Source organism: Ciconia boyciana, chromosome 5, assembly GCF_034638445.1.
Source record: "Ciconia boyciana chromosome 5, ASM3463844v1, whole genome shotgun sequence".
NCBI classification, from domain to species: Eukaryota; Metazoa; Chordata; class Aves; order Ciconiiformes; family Ciconiidae; genus Ciconia; species Ciconia boyciana.
Genome location: NC_132938.1, coordinates 56,901,904 through 56,920,894, shown reverse-complemented (window position 1 = coordinate 56,920,894; position 18,991 = coordinate 56,901,904). Strand labels below are relative to the sequence as shown.

The 18,991-nt window shown below is 40.3% G+C and overlaps 1 protein-coding gene across 1 annotated transcript in view; it reads left to right on the top strand.

Annotated features, from left to right (window-relative positions):
• The window catches only part of SLC39A8 (solute carrier family 39 member 8), a 65,157-nt gene that overhangs the window by 16,541 nt on the left and 29,625 nt on the right, over nt 1-18,991 (top strand). Inside the window, exon 2 of the mRNA XM_072863127.1 lies at nt 12,870-12,935. Coding sequence (XP_072719228.1) covers nt 12,918-12,935 — 18 coding nt within the window. The 5' untranslated portion in view covers nt 12,870-12,917. The remainder of the gene's footprint in view (nt 1-12,869; nt 12,936-18,991) is intronic.

Sequence of the window (18,991 nt, the reverse complement as noted above, 5' to 3'; positions counted from 1 at the left end):
GGAAGTGTTTTTATTTTTAAAAACAAAGGCTTCAGAGACTCAGCTGGAAATAGAACCTTTATTCAATGACCACCAATTAGCATGTGTGAGGTAGTAGCAGCCTACTGTACCAGCTAGTGGAGGTTATTTTTCCTCAGATGTGTAAGAAAAAAGCATGCTCTGAACCTTCCAGTTTTGCAGCAACTGAGTAGAAACCATTAAGTCATTCCACTGTTTGTCTGGTGTACACCGATTACATGGTTTAAAGGGATAAGCATCCTAGTGTATACTGGTCATCTTAATGGCACTCTGATCTTAGTGGATTTCTCTAAAGGCTGTTGAAAGCAAACTAAGAAAATTAACTGCCTATTTTTATTTGGGTTTGGAACTTAGCCTTGCCGTAAACCTGTGAATGAGAGCCAGTGCATGGTGAGGTTTGCTGAGCTGAGTTCTGAACCTGGCCTGCTGGAGCTGCTCCTTGGGAACGTGGTGTGCTGCCCTTCCTCTGAATCCCTTAAGAAGGAAGGACAGGATATGTGTTTCAGGTAGTACTATAAAACACCTGGAAATGGCACCTACCACAGCTTCCCTGTTACTGACACAGCAAACATCTCATGCTCGGACTCCATTGTGTCTAATTTTAATGTACTGTAATAGGTTAAAGGCCAGTAAGCTTTTGCAGAACAGAATAATAAACATTAATTCCCTCCCCAGATCCACATCATAAAGAGGATTCAGTTTTTACTCCTTCAGCCCAGGTGAGCTACTTAGGGAAGAAAGTATGAGATGCTTCCCCTCTCCAGGTGTGCCTCCAAAACTACATTTAATCTATAGCAGTGTAACTTCTTATAGCTTCACCATGATTAGTCACATTGACTTAGATCAGTTGGGGAAGTGGTCAAGAATCTTCTCTCTATGGCAAAGTTTTATGCTGACAAGTGGACTAATGCATGATCCTTGATGAATAATTCATGCAAAAAATGGCTAGAATACTTAAACCAGTGCAGGGCTGCAAGCTTACATTGAGGGGTTCCTGGATTTTCTTCATGTCCAGTTTTAGGAGGCAAATAGCAGAATACAACTACTATAAGTTTGATAGAACAGGAGCTTTGTACTTTTTAACAAACTCTAGAAATGTTGGATCAAATTTTGTTGGATATAGGGATCTTCCAGAAGGGACCTTGCTTTCATGTAGGAGATTCATGGTAGTCCACAGGCTTTTCTTTGTAAGAAATTTTCTTGTATGTTCAGAAAACATGTGGTAGAAGTCTTCATCTGGGGCAGGTGATTTAGAATCATAGAATGGTTTGGGTTGGAAGGGACCTTGAAGATCATCTAGTTCCAGCCCTGCTGCCATGGGCAGGGAAACCTTCCACTAGACAAGGTTGCTCAAAGCCCCATCCAACCTGGCCTTGAACACTTCCAGGGATGGGGCATCCACAACTTCTCTGGGCAACCTGTGCCAGTGCATCACCACCCTCATAGTGAAAAATTTCTTCCTTATATCTAATCTAAATCTACCCTCTTTCAGTTTAAAGCCATTACCCCTTGTCCTATCACTACATGCCCTTGTAAAAAGTCCCTCTCCAGCTTTCCTGCAGGCCCCCTTCAGGTACTGGAAGGCTGCTATAAGGTCTCCCCGGAGCCTTCTCTTCTCCAGGCTGAACAACCCCAACTCTCTCAGCCTGTCCTCGTAGGAGAGGTGCTCCAGCCCTCTGATCATCTTCGTGGCCCTCCTCTGGACTCGCTCCAACAGCTCCATGTCCTTATGCTGGGGACTCCAGAGCTGGACGCAGTACTCCAGGTGGGGCCTCACCAGAGCAGAGTAGAGGGGCAGAATCACCTCCCTCTACCTGCTGGCCACACTTCTTTAGTTGCAGCCCAGAGTATGGTTGACTTTCTGGCCTGCAAGCGCATATTGCCAGGTCGTGTTGAGCTTCTCATCCACCAACACCCCGAAGTCCTTCTCCTCAGGGCTGCTCTCAATCCATTCTCCGCCCAGCCTGTATTTGTGCTTGGGATTGCCCCAACCCATGTGCAGGACCTTGCACTTGGCCTTGTTGAACTTCATGAGGTTCGCATGGGCCCACCTCTCAAGTCTGTCAAGGTCCCTCTGGATGGCATCCCTTCCCTCCAGCGTGTTGACCACACCACACAGCTTGGTGTCATTGGCAAACTTGCTGAGGGTGCACTCAATCCCACTGTCCGTGTCACCAACAAAGATGTTAAACAGACCCGGTCCCAATACCGACCCCTTAGGAACACCAGTCGTCACTGGTCTCCACTTGGACATTGAGCCTTTGAGTGCAACCATCCAGCCAGTTCCTTATCCACTGAGTGGTCCATCTGTCAAATCCATGTCTCTCTAATTTACAGAAAACTTTTTCTAAAAATTAAAAAAAAAAAAGTCAAACATATGCCAAAAGTAAAAAAATCACACCAGGACACCAGCTTATATCTCATTTATTTTATTTCCTGGCTAGGGGTAAAGCCAAACACTTGAGGTATTCACTCACTGCCTGCAAGTTTTCACAGTTGTATGTGTTATCTGAAAACACTTCAGTAATGTTACAATTCCAAGCTGAATACTGGAAAGTGAAGAAGTAGTGGTACTAAGTTGTTGCTGGCATTATCTCTTGGCAAAAGACTGTTAGCACAATGATTGGGAAATAGGGGTTCTCTCTGAACTTAAGTCATCTGACTGCATCTTAACTGAATGGCTGCAAGTGCTCGTATTTCTTAGGATTGTGTCTCTGACATACAAAAAAGACATATTGTAAGAGTTCCTCTGGTATTGTAGACTGATACAGGACTTGATGGAAGTTAAGAGTTTGACACAAATAAAGTAAACCGAAACTGGTGCTGATGGATTTTCACAGGCTGTCTGTAAACTGCAGTAGCTCACGTTGCTACTTTAAGAGCAGCTCAGCTCTCTACATAGCAGTAGGCTGTTTGGGGGCAAGATAAAAAGCTGGGGCAGGGTACTGCTGCAGTTATCTCATCATGTCTTCATATCAGTCAGAGCCCTCTGTGCCTGCTCATGACTGCTGCTGGTCCTTCTAAACACTGAGAAGACCAGAATCTGGAGTCTGTATGGGATAACTTAGGCAAGTGTGTGCTGATGTTAGTGGGTTTCTGTGTGTTTGTCCCATAATTATATTGCAAGTGCAGCTACCCTCCATGACTCAAATGTGATTTTTCTGGGGTAGGAACTGGCCTTGCTCCGTCCAGCTTCTAGTACAATGGGATCCTAGTCTGGGGTTTACATATTACTATCAGAGGACAGTCTGGTACAGCAATATTCTAAGAAAGACAAATCCAGTCACAAAGTAAAAAATAGAATATGTATCATTAGTGATGTGGAAAACAGGGCATTTTTAGGGGTGAAGTGACTAGTTGAACTGTTGTGATGCAGCCACATGCTGGTCAGTGCTCCCTATCTTGATTATATACTGTACCTTTAATATCACCGCACTTACTGTGACTTCTGTTATTCTTGCATTTCAAGCCTGGTGCAGCCATACCTGTGTTGAACATATAACTGGAAAAAACCCAACACATTAAGAGCAACAGAACTGTAAGAAACACCACCTTGCTATCTTTAGCTAGCATCATTATTTTTAGCAAACTTTTTCCATGCTGATATGAAAGTTTTATAGGAAGTTTGTGTCAGGGAAATGCATGCTATTGTTTTAATGCAAATCTAATTACTCTGTGGGACATCTTGCATGCTTAGCAAGTCCTTGTCCAAGGGTGATTACCTCAGCTTTTTAGCAGCTCTAACTTTTGGGAGTAATTCAGAGAAACTGTTACAGCTGCTTGAGTTAGAAGGCTTCCTGATGCAAAACTGCCATTCAGGCACTATAAATAAGCCCCAATTTGAATGAAAATTGATGACAAAAAGTAATAAAACTGTAGGCCCCCACAGAGAGTGCAAAGATGGTTAGAGTCTCTGGCTAGTGTCAAAGGAAGTCAGAGGTGATGCCAGCAGAGGCTGGTTAGAAAAGGCAAGAGGTACCAATTCTGCCTCCTCCTAGCTCTACAAAAAATATTTTCTGAGCATTATGCATGTCTAAATACTGTTTCACATGCTGCAAATTATTTGTGGCAATGAGTTATATAATTATTTGACCATGTACAGCACTGCAAGATGCGTATTAATAACTGTATTGGTTATTGCGTATGGAAAGCTGATTAGAAGAGCAAGCACAGTTGGCAGTGCTAAAGTGCATGTGCTATGTTTGTACCATTCTTTGCAGTTGCATGGTACCTTTCAGAATTATTTTATTTCTTACAGTTGGCAAAAGGGAAAAAATGTGATGCATGCTGGTGTGAGATGTAGGAAGGTAAAACACTTCAAGTCAGTGAAACAGTGGTAAAACCAAGATAAGCTAAGAGGTCTCTCAGCAGAAAGGATAATTATCTAAAGTATTTCTCATCTCCTAAGTATGTTCCTTGCTTCTGGAAAGTATCTGGAAGTTTCTTTCTCCTGAAATTTGCTAAGATCCCCAACTCAGTAAAAGCACTTGAGGATATGCTAGGTGCCCTGGAGGGTTGACATAAGGTAGTGGTAAGCATGCTTTTGAGTGGTCTGTTTAACACCTAACACATCTCAGAACACATCATGTTACCAAAATTAAAACATTAATCTTTAACATTGTTTTTAAAACATTAGATCTAATTTTAAGGACAATCAACACTTTTGATACTGAATTTTCAGAGTGACTTAGTTACTTGGATAATACTTTCTCTGCAATATGTATTCAAGAATCTCAAACAAATAAATTCTGAACTACAGTAATGACTGTCAAAGGGTTTGTGGGGTTTTTTTTTGGTAATATGACTGAATTAAAGAACCAAAATATGTACCTAGATGGAGCATGTGTTCTGCAGGTATCTCTGCTTAATTGGTTTATAAAGATAGGAAGCTTGAAGAATTTTTAAAATTTGCTAATGTGGAGACTGGCTTAGCTGAAGTGAAGACCTTCCATGCTTTTAGATAGAATCGTTTCTTGAAAACTATTTTGTGAACAGAAACTGAACTATTTCACTTACAGAAAGAAGATGAAATTAAATATCCATGGTTAGATTCAATTATACTGTGCTTTCTAAGAAGCAGAAAGTAACACTGGCAGTATTAAAAAAAAAAAATTGAGTAAAGATATGTTGTCTCTTGGAATTCTTGCAAGAATTCCCAGAGGGGTGAAAAAGCTGTGATGAATAAGCAGTAACAGAAATAGCATTGCTGATAGCAAAGATATTTTCAAAGTGTATTGCAGAGACTTGGATTTGCTCCAGATTCCATTTGTAAACATTGATGAAAGTTCAGAAATTGCTAAATAGAAGTTTGCTTGTGCCTGTTATTAAGAGCAAAGCTCTTATAGTCCAGTTTTCAGTGTTTCTTATAAAATACATGTTTTGCTATGCTGAAATGACAAGCACATCAAAATAATCTTATAAATTAACTGACTGCATTTTTTATTACTTCTGTTGTACATCCACTTACGATCTTTATTTTAAGTGCAAGGTAATCAAGGTAGTCGCACAACTAAGTGAACAACAGAGACCTTTTCTTGCCAAGAAATGTCTCCCCAGTTCGCACATCAGAAAACCTTTGATCATATGTCCTGTTGAAGGCCACTATTGGACAAGGCAACTACTTCAATCATCAAACAGACTCATATTTGAACAGGTCGAAGAGTTCTAGTGGAGGAAGCTGTTTTTCTGACATCTTCCTTGGCAAACCATTAGTCTCATGGCCATGCATAAATTAGCCCTACTTGTACCTTTTGGGGTGTTCAGGAAGAAAAAGGGAATGAAGAGAACACTGGTTATTCAAATATATGTCTGGGTAAAAATAGTATGATATAGTAGCACAAAATCTTTCCCCGTGACTTCATGTGTTCTTGTCTCTGCCAATTGATTGGGTTGTGAGGGTTCACTGTTCTTGAGGGTCATGTCCTAAAAACATTTTTTTATGTTTGTCAATCAACAAACTCTAAATACTTATGGATTCTCAATCTGAACTTCCCTATCTGATTACTATTTGACTGTATTTCCTACCTGGGAACATACAAAGGGTTAGTCCATTTCCTCAAGGAAAGGCTTTGCTGTTCACTATTCAGGCTGTTAGGGGAGCCAGCTGTGTGCCTCACAGGACATTAGGTGGCTTTGTCACTGAATTTTCTGTTAATTTCCAAAACTAGATCAGGTTAGATGTATCTGAAATGTGAAGAAGCAAAAGGCTTGTGGGAGAGTATTAGTGGTAGCAGAACAAGAGATTAACAGGTCAAGACCTCTCTCCCTTCTGCTGCTACTTCAGTGATGCTGCTTTCTAGGTTTAAGTACATGCATCTCTTTCCTTCCCCAGGGTAAAGGCAATATAAAACTGGAAAGCTGTCCGGTCATTTATAGCAGGACTGGAGGAAAATCAGAAATTGGGATCCAGTATTCTAAATCTAGGGCGGTAGCTTTAGCAGGATGATTTAAGGCTCAGTCCTTGAACTCAGGGAGACAGGTAAGAAAGAGAAGCCAGGTCTCTAAGCTGTTTGGTAATGAAGGCTCTCTTAAGTAAAGCATTGAAATTGTTTGGAAAGCCTCTTACTAGTAATTGTCCTGTTGACTGCGCAAATGAACTGGTTCATTCTGTCTGTCCCCTTAAGTCTTTACTGGTATCTACCAGTTGATCTGATAATTTTTATTTTTAAGTAGCCATTCCATAGTTAAGGACAATATTGTTTGCAATATCTATTTAGGGAAGGGGGGAAACAATAAAGCTTTATTGTGTTTGCAAACAAGTCCATTGTGACCCTGTGGTGTAAAATCAGGAGCACAGCCTGACCCTTCAGTGTAGGAAGACAGTACTGAGGTATGAAGTGTATGGATTTCTCTCTCTTGCTGTCGATGTAGAGAAGAAGAAAGAACTGAAACCCAACTTGCTCATTTGGTCCCTGCTGCCTACTTTCCCATGTGTTTTGTAGGTAGTTGTCTGCTTTGCCAACAATATAACATACAGAAAAGTACTGTTTCCTGGAGACAGTGTATATAACATGTAAATCTAGCATTATCATCATTACTTAAAAGAAAACTGAAAACACCACCACCTCAGAACGGTACCGCTCTGAAGCTAAACTTTCACCATGGCTTAGTTTGGGCACAGTTGTTGTGACAGAATGGCTGATGAGAGCATAAGTATGAACTGCTGAATTCTTACTTAAGCTAGCAAAGCTGTAGACCACAGTAGGGATCTCTACTTGAAAATCCAGAAGCAAAATGTCAGGTTCATTTTCCTTAACCTGGGAGGAATGCTTTCTAAACTTAGGCATCCATAAAATGCGTCTGAAAGTTGTTATGTTTATGCAAGCTGTAAAATATCTCCCAATGATTGAGACATAATCATGTCACAGGTGAGGCAGTCATGGCTTGGAGCCCATGTGCACAAGTCCTGGCATACCTTTACTGGAACTAGGAGCATAGCTTAAGGACACCTGAGAAGCTGTAGGCTGTGTCAGCTTGGGTTGTCAGTTTGGTCTCAGTGCCCACAATTGGAGCTGGAGGAGTGAAACAGCAGCAGAAAAGAGGAGATGGTGATGGTGTGAAGTAGAAGCCTTGTTTGGTTTGGAAAAGGATGTAGAAGAGGAGTCAGAAAGGGAAAGGAGGTGGGCTGAAGAAAAGGGTGCTGGGGAACTGGACCAGAGGAAGCACAGAACACTGCCTAATTTCTCAAGTAAATCTCCACAACAAAAACGAAATGCCTGCTTTTTAGTGTCAAAATAATTTTCTGCTCCCTCAAAGTTGCTGTGTTTGTGCAGAGAGAAGGCCACAACAGGGACAGCCAAGTTTTCAGTTGTCCAAACAAATAAAAAAGTTTCAAATTGTCCTTTTAACAGCATGTTTCTTATAAAACATCCAGTGCAGTCAGATTATATCACTAAAAACAAATATACAGTCAGGCATAAAGCCAGAGGATTAGCTACAGTTCTGGTTTATCAAGAACAACAATACTAGTATCAGAGCAGAGGGAACTGAAATGCTCTAGCACTTGGATACATGGTAATTAATGGGTCCTTAATAAGTACTTGGTGAAAGGCTGACGTACTGGGTGTTCCCACTAAGTGACTGAAAGACATATTGTTGGTGTGGCAGAAACTCAGATCCGGGTTCATAGCTGAATTCTTTCATTAGGTCCTTAGTTCCTTAGCAAATGTAGTTGCTTCTGTGCCTCTACTTTTGTGCTAGTATTCATGTGCATTGTTAACTGTGTCTAACATGGGGATAAAATGGTAATGCAAAGGCATTGTCTACCCTACCTGTCCCTCCCCAAGGGGTTTTAGAAGTACAGATTTTCTCACTAACACATTGGTGTGAGTAGCTAGTTGTGTGCTGCACGTATGCTCTTAGAGTCTGGGTTGGGATTAACTTCTTAAAATCAGCCCTATAGACCATGCTAAAAATAAACGAATGCTTCGTTCACATTTGGAGGCTTTCAAATCCTGGATTCTAATCTAACTTTACAGCATGGTTACTCTCTAATTAAGGACAGCTTTCTGTGGATTAGAAACTGTGCCATGTCTAACCTCAATGTAAATGAGATATATTAGCTCTTTGCCTAGCAAGTGTTGAATAACTGTTTTTAGTGTATTTAAAAAAAAAGATGAACTAGCATTTGGTGTCTATACTATAAAAAAGAACAGCTTTGCCAGGATGTACTGTATCTTTTCACTGTAATGACAGACTTTCTTCATTTACTTCCATAAGAAATTAAATTTTATGAATGAGTCTAGCAGTGTTTGACAAACTCTGACTTGAAGATACATAAAATATTATCTCCATTGATAAAAGGCCTACATGATTGTTATAAGTTGCGACTTTACTTTGCATAGCTAAGGACAAATATTACAAATCCTAACAATCTGTCTATATTTACCCTGATTTCTTTTACAGTTCTGTCCCATATGAAGTTCCATGGCTCTAGAGTAACTTAAGACTACCATATGGAGTCTCAGGTTGTCCCAGTCAACAAGTCCCATGTTTATACTGTCCTAAACCTCATGTAGTTTTTACATTTGTGCAAGCTGCATGTACAATTTTGGAATAAAAGTATCCATGTTGATCTGTATGTCTTAGAAGGACAAAATCTTTCTGCTTTGATGAATCTTCTTGGAATATTCAAGTAGCTGCAAATAATCTAGTGTGGTTCTGACCAAAGAAGCATACAGTGCTTTTCCTGACAACAATGTGCCACTTCTCTATGATGCATAGAAAATTTCTACGGCAAAGCCCTACCCAAACAGACAGAACTGCAACTTGAGGTAGGATGACAGCATCATGATTTTTTAAAACAGAATTTTAACAAATTTTATGGAGAATCAATCTGTCTATGGTTTGGTAGGCTACATGCATAGGTCTCCTGATAATGTAACTCTTTGTTTAGTGTAAATAAGCAGGAATAGCATCAGTCCAGGGGAAGGTGATGTGCTAAAAGCAGATAAAGTTGGCTGAGAAGACATGAAGTAACTTCTTACAGCCTCTCTCCCTGGTTATGGTAACCACACTTTGAGCTTCCCTGCTTATGTGTAATCAAGAACATTAGTTTAGTAAGCTGAAGTACAAAGCGATTTAAATTGATAACTATCCTTTCTTGCTTAAGTTTAGCCCAAAGTCACTACTTGAGGACTGCTCTTATGCTGATATTCTGGAAATGTGTGAGCAGGGAGAGGGAGGCAGAGGGAGGGAGAAGGAAAAATAACTTGCCCTGGTGCTCTGTGTGCTGCTTACACGTGGGATCCTCAGCATTTAAACAAAATGAATTGAAAGCAAGCTCAGTCTTGCAAGTGGATTGTCTTCAGTGTCGCTAGCAGCTTCAAAGGAGTCCTACCTGTTGGTGTAGCACTAAAGCTGTAGGGACACAATTGTTAAACAATAGAAGCAAAACAGCCCTTGCAATTCCCAAAGGAAGTGGAGGGCTGGTGTCTGATGTTGGAGGATGGAGAGGCTAGACTTCGTTTAGAGGAAAGACTGTAGGTGTCTTGCTTCAAGCCAGCTTCAACTAATCCAGACAGCATGATTTGGGCAGCTCAAATAATTTAGTGTGTCATGAGCTGGAAGATGATGAAGAACTAAGGGGCATCCTCTAGGTTTTCTGGTAAATATTTGGCTATGCTTAATTTCAAATGATTTTTTTCTTGTTGGTATTCTAGCTCTGTAAAAGTGCCTGCAACTGCTGGCAGCCAGCATAGTTTAGAGCAGCCTTTGGCTGTTCCAGGACAGAAGGGGTTTAACACATTTGCATCCTCTGGATCATTCCATGCTTTCCATGAGCTTGGCTTTCTGACTTGCAGCCAAGTCTTCATATCTCTGCAACTGTCTGCTTGCTGGGAGTGCTGCCAAACGCCAGCACCTGTCAGAGCAGAACAAACTGCATGGGCGCAACCCTTGCTGTTGATCAGCAGGGTGCTGGGATTCAAGAGTGGGGGCAGGCCAAGAGGACAGCTGTGAATGTCCTCCTCTTGGCAGGAGCTGTGCCATGTGTTCTCTGATACTGTGGGTTTGCTGTAACAGGACTAAAAGGTAATGCCCTAAAAAAGCAAGTAAGTGTCGTATAGATTAAAATAAAAAATGCAATATAGTCATGAGCCATTACTGCATGAAATGTGTTTGATTTTGTACAACTTGCTAGGGAGCAAGTGAGAACACTATTTAAGGTAATACCACATTGACTTTCTCAGGGTAATTCCAGTTCCCTGCTCAGCAGCACACTTGTTTATCAGATCTTTTGTTGATGTACATCCCTGACTTTCCTCTCTGTCCCTTTGTCTTCTAACAGCCATCTATGACTGCTCTGTTGTCCATATCCATGCCTGTCTGCTGGCTCTGGGCACCTCCTAGAAATGATGAAACTGATTTAGGCCTTACACTGCAGCTCTGTTGCTTTGTTTTCTAAACAGTTTTATTTGTCCTTACAAATTAAAGAGAGAGAGAAAGTGCCCCATCCTTGTCCAGTCCTTTCCCTATAAGATAAGCTACAAAATCCTGGCTCTTCTTAAGATGGGAGGAGTTTTCCTTTGGTTTTAGTGAGGCAAAGCCTTCGTTTGTTCAGTGTTAAACACAGTAGTAGTTAGTGATATTAAATTAATGTAAAATCTGAAGTTTCAATTCAAGAATGTGAAAGGGCTTTAAAACCCGAGCAATTGCTCATTTTTAAGAGCTAAGATGAGTAAGTGTTCATGGTAGTTTTCTGATGGAAGTTTATTTTGGATAAATCATTTGGAAGTGTTTCAGTTGTTTAACACAGTCTTTCTTCACTGTTGACAGTTGTTTTCACATACTGGAATATGGGAATAACTTCACAGTTAATATTAAGTTAGTTATTCCTTGAATCTTGTGGCAGGAGATGAAGATTTTCTTCTTCAATTAGCATTATGATCAACCCCTGTCGGCTTCCAATTTGTGTATGAGAACCATATCCTTGCCAGATATTTAATAATCAAGGAGTCAAATCCTATTGCTTCATTAAAAAGACCAAAAGAGAAGTTGTGTATAGGTACAACCTTTGCCTGCCAACATTAAAGTCACCATTGCATGTGAATAGTATTAGGGCAGGTGTTAATCATTACATTTTTCCATCATAAGGCTAACACCTCTTTCCTGTATTTGTAATAGCCATCAAAATGTCTCAGAGAAGTCTAATCTTATTTTTAAAAAAGACAAACAATGAAGTAACTTTCAACCTTCAGTCCGCTTGCCAGAAAACTCCATAACAAAGTATGGAGAAGGAGCTGGAGGCAAGTGACTCAGGAACAGGTGCCCTTGAATGGCCTCTTTAGTGTCCTGTCCTTTGGCTTTTGTCAAAGGGGGTGGTGTAAGGCACTAAGAACAACCTATTGCTCTAGCTGCATCTTCCTCTGCCCCTTGTACTCTCAGGACAAGAAGGTTTTTTGTTTGAATTTCAAACACTCTCATATTACTTACTACCAAGTCAAGTGGACAGAGAGGGGAAAGGTTTGCTTTATAAACAGTAAGGAAAATAGTGTGTCTGAAAAGATGGAAGTATTGAGATGCAAGTATTTAAGTACATAGTCACAATATTTATTAGCCGACACTGACAGAATCTCTTATCTGTAAACAAAGGTATGTATACTTATCACTAAATTATCTGAATTTTATTTATGTTACTTTCAGTCACCTAGATAGGTATAAGCAAATCCATTTTGAATGTATTGTATGTTTAATAACTGATCTATAATTCAAGCATTATTTTTCATCACAACAAAAATTTTAAACACTTTAAGCAGTTGCCACTTGACTTGATGACAGACATTTCAGTGACATGGCAGCTTTGCTACACATAAAATCCTTCGTCTGTCATTTATCTCACAGGTATTAGTGATGAATGCTTTCCCTACAAAAGAGATCAGCTAAAAGTTTGAAACAGTTAGGGAGGGTCATATCTTACCACAGTTAAGTAATATGTTGCTAGAAATAGGAGATACTAGTGCTTCTCCCACGTTGTTGTGAACCGATGTTTAACTTTGGTTCCTCGCTCCCAAGCAACAAAATTACAGCATGCCCTTAATAACAGGGTTTTCTGTGTCCTGAGGTGAATTTATTTAAAAAAAAAAAAAAAGTCTTGATAAAGTGCTTAACATGCCTCACAAATTTTGAGCTCACCTTTTCTGCTTCTCTTGTTTAGGAATTTAATCCTATACACAGCCTTGCCCTTGCTGAATAGTGTTGGTACAAGACCTGCTCTATAGAGCAAGAGGGGGCAGTGTGCAGTAGGAGTCAAAAAAGTGGATTCCATGCACTTGCTTGCATTTAAATCATTGAACTTCGTTATTTGTAAGTTTCCCAATCTGTAAAAACTAATGTAGTATTTCCTTCACCTGCAGGTTTTGGGAAGATGAGCTCGTTAAACTCAATGTTCTTGAGATTCTCAGATGAAGGTCACACTTCAGGTGCCTATTGCTATTGAACTATTGCTTCGGTTGCCCTTTAGTGAGGACTGAAACTGTATTTACTTACAGGGATTAGATGGTGAATCTTTCTTTCCTCAAGAATCATAATTAACTGCCAGCAACTATGTTAGGAATCTCAACAACCATGTGGTGTCGAGCAGTAGACTGATAATTGTTTACTTATGAAGCTTTTTCACTGGTTGTGCTGTGCTCTTCTATCATGTGGTGGTCTATACCCACCCCCAAAATGAACCATTTCTAGGGCAGTTGCTTAAGGCCATTTTTTTTTAATTGGTTCTCTTACAGTTATTAGCATTTGCTCACAAAGTTTTTCAGTTCTTCCCATATTTGTGTGCAAAAAAATAAGAATTATTTTTTAATAATTTTCAATAATTTTATAATCTATTCATGTTGGTATACTTTGACAGCTACACAGGTGGGTATAGAGAGGCCATTTCCTCATATATAGCAATTTATTGTCTGCTTCTGCAGCCTAGAGCTTGGAAACATGCTGTGTCTGCACATTTGCCTCACAAGCTCACAAAAACGGGGAACAAGCTGACCTGAACTCTTATGTTTCTTTTCTTCCTGCTGGGCTTGCTTGAGAGGACACCTTTTGTAGGGCAAGCAAATGGAGATTGTGGGACTTCTTAATTTTTGACTTGTAAATTGTGATTCTAAGTCATCCTCTGTTATGCTTTGCCAGAGAGATTCTACTCTGATTTATACCAGAAGAGCATGAATTGACTCAAAGGACTTAACAAAATGTATTTAGTGTTCAAAGACTTTTGAAACTGTTAAGGGACTATAAATCCTCTACAGCATTTTAGGGTTAGGATGATAAGAAACCAATGTGTGAATTGAGCTGTAAAATTATCAAACACTTCTACAGCCAGCTTCCTTAAGTTAATGGTATTGAACTAGTTGTCTGATTTCTTTTGTGAATTTTTTCATCTGACCCGCAGGTGCAAATCCCTGAGCCTTTTTTTTTTAATCTGTAACTTGTTCAGGAAGTATTCTCTGCCAAATGTTTGTACTTTAGCCATTTTAACACTTTCTATTCCACAACTGATAGTAAATACTTTGGAAGGTTGTGGTGGTTTTTGTTTGTTTGGGTATTTTTTTTTTTTTTTTATTTTTTATTTTTTTAAGGTTTGAGTCACTCATTTCCATGTTTGAATTGTGGTAAACAAAGGCAATGGTTCTGTGGAGGTTTTTTAGTATTCAGACCTGATAAGTTAACATACAGCTTCCAAAACCTTTTTTTTAAAGCATATTTTTTTTAGTCATAGAACCTTTCTGGTTCTGTGAATTCATGACTCCTTTTAAAATTAATGCTCTGGTACATTCATGACTTCAGCCTTGGCCTTCTGTACACATTGTGTATAAAGACTACTCAGCAGGGCTGGCAGTACTCCTACCTCAGTAAGCTAGGCTTAATGGTGTTAGGCCTAAATGAGAGTACAAGATTTTAAAGCAAAAATAGTTGAATATGAAAAGAATCTGCTGTCACTTACAAATGGTTTTCCTCCCCCCCAAAAAAAACCCCCAAACACACACACACACACATGCTGTAATATCCAACTCCAGCACTAAATAGAACTCTTAAAACAGATGTGCCATGATGAAGTTACAAATGGCATTCGAAATTCTTACATAAACAGTAAGCATTCAAATCTGAAAATCACCACCACCATCTAGATCAATATACATTAAATACTTGCTTGTCAGAAATAACTGTTCCATTAACATTTTGGCACTTTGAGTACCAGTGAGAGAAGGTTCAAACTTATACTTCATACTGCCAAAGGCTGTTGCAGACACATTAGTCAAATAATACTGAAATGCCACTGTGCATATACACAACTTTCCTCTAGTGATAAGTGAGAATGTCGGGAGAATATATGAATTTTGTATATCCTCTCATACTTTGCTCAACAGAGTGACACATCTTGGAAAAGAGGGCACTGTGGCAAAGGTGGATGCTGAAATATTCTGCTTGACTAGAAAATTTGTTGGGGAGAGAAAGGAGAAACCAGTTAATGAACACTGATGAAAAGCTACTTGCTACTGGAAGTATCGTTTCCTTCCGAGAAGGACTTTTTTTCCCATAAACTCTAGTGAGCTCTAGAACACACTGTCCAAGAAACAAAGGGGCTAATATATTGAAGGCCACTGATGTAGAAAAGTGTTCAGAACAATTGTTTTCTTCCTGGGTCCTGTAATGGGAGCTGGTAAGGCTGTTCTGGTCCCTCTCCAGAAACTACTTACTTTTTCACCCTGCTGGATTATGAGGAAAAACCCTAAATGACTCCTGCAGCTGCTTTAGCATTGCTCTCTCACAGGGTTCATCTTGATCAAGCCTGTAAAATACACCACCAGTGTGTTGTGTCTCAGACATCCTGCTGACATTACTCTGCTTATCTAATCATACTAATATTGACATATGACTGCTTCTCCTTTATTCTGTGGTAACCCTTGTTCTTTAGATAGATACAATTCAGTGCAGATACGTCAATACGATCTGGGCTTGTAGCTTTCAGTCATGTACTGACCCTCCCCTGGGATCCTCTGGTGGATTTAAAGGTCATCACCAGGTAAGAGGTCACTACTAGGCATGTTCCTACAAGACATGAATTGTTTAATTAATGATTTTGAGACTTTAAGGTTGGTTTTGATCTAATTTTAGAACAATAGAAAATTTAAATTTCAAAGTGTGTTTGCAAGACTTGGGGAGAATGGCTGAAATGTTTCACTTTGAATTTGTAAATGTAAAAATTATTTTTTATAATGCTATAGTTGAGAATAAGGCTACCTTGAAAAAGAACTCCAATCTTCTGAACTTCCCTTTGCTTACGAAATTAAGTTTTACTGATAAGAATGTGTAGTGTCTTTTTCCTTTTTTTAAAAACTAATTTTTTTCAAAATTGCAAAAAACCTGTATGTTTTTATATTATTTGAATAATGCGAGCAATATTTGTCTTCATGGTGAATACTACTCTCTTTTAAGAAAGTTTATTACTTGCTATCTGTCCGCACACTTATCTTGGGTACTTTGAGTCATGACCCACAGCTGCTATAAGCTGGCTCAGCTCTCCAGGCACTAGCTCACTTCATACCATCCAAAGCTGTAGCCCAACAGCTACTGGATTTGTAGGTTAGAAGCCTGTTTACCAACTGAAAATTAGAGATACCCCTAGGCCAAACCTATAGATTCAAAACAACTTTAAGCTTTGACACTAGAAATATGATCTAAATATTCTTGACCCTACACTAACAAGGTGGGGACAGATAGTATTTCTAAAGTGTCAGTAGAATTTTATTAAGCTTAGTTTTCTAATGAGAAGCTATAAACTGAAGAGAATTTCATCTGCGTATCTCCATTAAAGAGAACTCTTATTCTTGTTGTGGTTGAAGATCCTTAAATATCCCTATATATTTGTACTTGAAAATGTAAGCAGTGATGATTTTAATCTGATTATTTTATTATAGAGATTTTGTTTTTAAAGATACTTGCTTAAACAATATTTAGTCCTAAGGAGAAAATGGATCACATTTCTTATGAGAAACAGGCTATTTTACAGTTTCACAAAGAGAGCGCTAATGAACTGGCTAGTGGAGGGTTGTAGAACAAGTAATACCTCTTGCTGGGTGTAATCTATTGCATAATATTAACCTTTTGCATGAGCCAAGCTTCTCAGGATAGTAAACAATACACAAATGGTACTGGTAATGCAGCCTCAGAAAAGAAGCAAGTTATGATTGATTTACCGTAGCAATGCCATTATACCTCTCATACTTTGAGGTCCATATCATGCCCCTAGCACTTGTAATTCACTATTAAACTATTCAAATTACAGAGTCAAACTATTTTGTAAAACTTCAGATTCCACTTTTCCCTTTGAATGTTTTACTGTACCAATACGAGATATTTTGGACAATGTGCCTTAAAGGAAAGATTCCTTTTAATTCTGTAATTTCAGAAACTTTCGTACTATGATACATGAGGCTATCTTTCTAGTGCTGTTCTACGAACCCAAGCTTTCAAAAATGGGTCAAGATCTGCAGATCGATGAGATTCAGGCTTTTTTATCTTAAGATTTTTAAGCCAAACCCCAAGTATGGGGTTTTTTTTTGCTTCTGTGGTTTTCAGTCTTCACAGTGCCCTTTGACTGCGTTCTAGAGCTCTAATCCCTGAATTCCCTTTCAGTATTTGCAAGAGCACAGAATTGAGGAGAACTGCAAAATTCCTGAGCTGGCAATACTGAAAACTGAGTATCTATCTTGGCATGCTATTAATCTGTAATTTATTTGACTGTGAGGTTCTGGAAATTAAAATATAGTGGCTGTGAGTGTTTGAGTCATAGAATCATAAAATGCTTTGGATTGGAAGGGACCTTTACAGGTCATCACGTCCAACCCCCCTGCAAGAGCAGGGACATCTTTAACTAGACCAGGTTGCTCAGAGCCCCATCCAACCTGACCTTAAATGTTTCCAGGGATGGAGCCTCCACTGCCTCTCTGGGCAACCTGTTCCAGTGCCTCACCACCCTCATAGTGAAATATTTCTTTCTTAAATCCAGTCTAAATCTGCCCTCCCTTAGTTTAAAACCATTACTCTTTGTCCTGTCTCAACAAGCCTTGCTAAAAAGTCTGTCCCCATCTTTCCTGTAGGCCCCCTTTAAGTCTTTTAAGGCCCCCTTTAGGTCTCCCTGCAGCCTTCTCTTCTCCAGGCTGAACAACCCCAACTCTCTCAGCCTGTCCTCGTAGGAGAGGTGCTCCAGCCCTCGGATCATTTTCATGGCCCTCCTCTGGACCCGCTCCAACAGCTCCATGTCCTTCTTGTGCTGAGGGCTCCGGAGCTGGACGCAGTACTCCAGGTGGGGCCTCACCAGCGTGGAATAGAGGGCAGAATCACCTCCCTTGACCTGCTGGCCACACTTCTTTTGATGCAGCCCAGGGTACGGTTGGCTTTCTGGCCTGTGAGCGCACATTGCTGGCTCATGTCCACCTTTTCATCCACCAGTACCCCAAGTCCTTTTCCACGGGGCTGCTCTCAATCACATCATCCCCCGGCCTGTATTGAAACCGAGGATTGCCCCGACCCAGGTGTAGGACCCTGCACTTGGCCTTGTTGAACCTCATAAGGTTCACACAGGCCCACTTCTCCAGCTTGTCCAGGTCCCTCTGGATGGCATCCCGTCCTTCAGGCCTGTCAACCACACCACTCAGCTTGGTGTCATCTGCAAACTTGCTGAGGCTGCACTCAATCTCGCTGTCAATGTCATTGATGAAAATATTGAACAGCACTGGTCCCAGTACGGACCCCTGAGGGACACCACTCGTCACTGATCTCCTTCTGGACATGGAGCCGTTGACCGCTACCCTCTAGATGCGACCATCCAACCAATGCCTTATCCACTGAACAGTCCACGCATCAAATCCATATCTCTCCAATTTAGAGAGAAGGATGTTGTGGGGGACCATGACAAAGGTTTTACAGAAGTCCAGATAGATGACATCCATTGCTTTTCCCTTGTCCACTGATGTGGTAACTCCATTGTAGAAAGCCACTAGGTTGGTCAGGCAGGACTTGCCCTTGGTAAAGCCATGTTGGCTGTCTTGAATCACCTCCCTGTCCTCCATGTGCTCTAGCATAGCTTCTAGGAGGATCTGTTCCATGATCTTCTCAGGCACAGAGGTGAGGCTGGCAGGTCGGTAGTTCCCAGAGTCATCCTTTCTACCCTTTTGAAAGATGGGCACAATGTTTCCCTTCTTCCAGTCACCAGGGACTTCACCTGACTGCCATGACTTTTCAACTATCATGGAGAGTGGCTTGGCAACTACATCTGCCGATTCCCTCAGGACTCTGGGATGCATCTCATCAGGTCCCATAGACGTATGTATGTTCAGGTTCCTCAGGTGGTCACAACCTGATCTTCCCTTACAGTGGGAGTGAGAGCCTGCCTGGCCAAGTTAAAAATGAACAAATAGAACTTCTGGGAATTCACTTAACCACAGTGAAGAGAATTACTTAGGGAAAATACGTGAAAAAA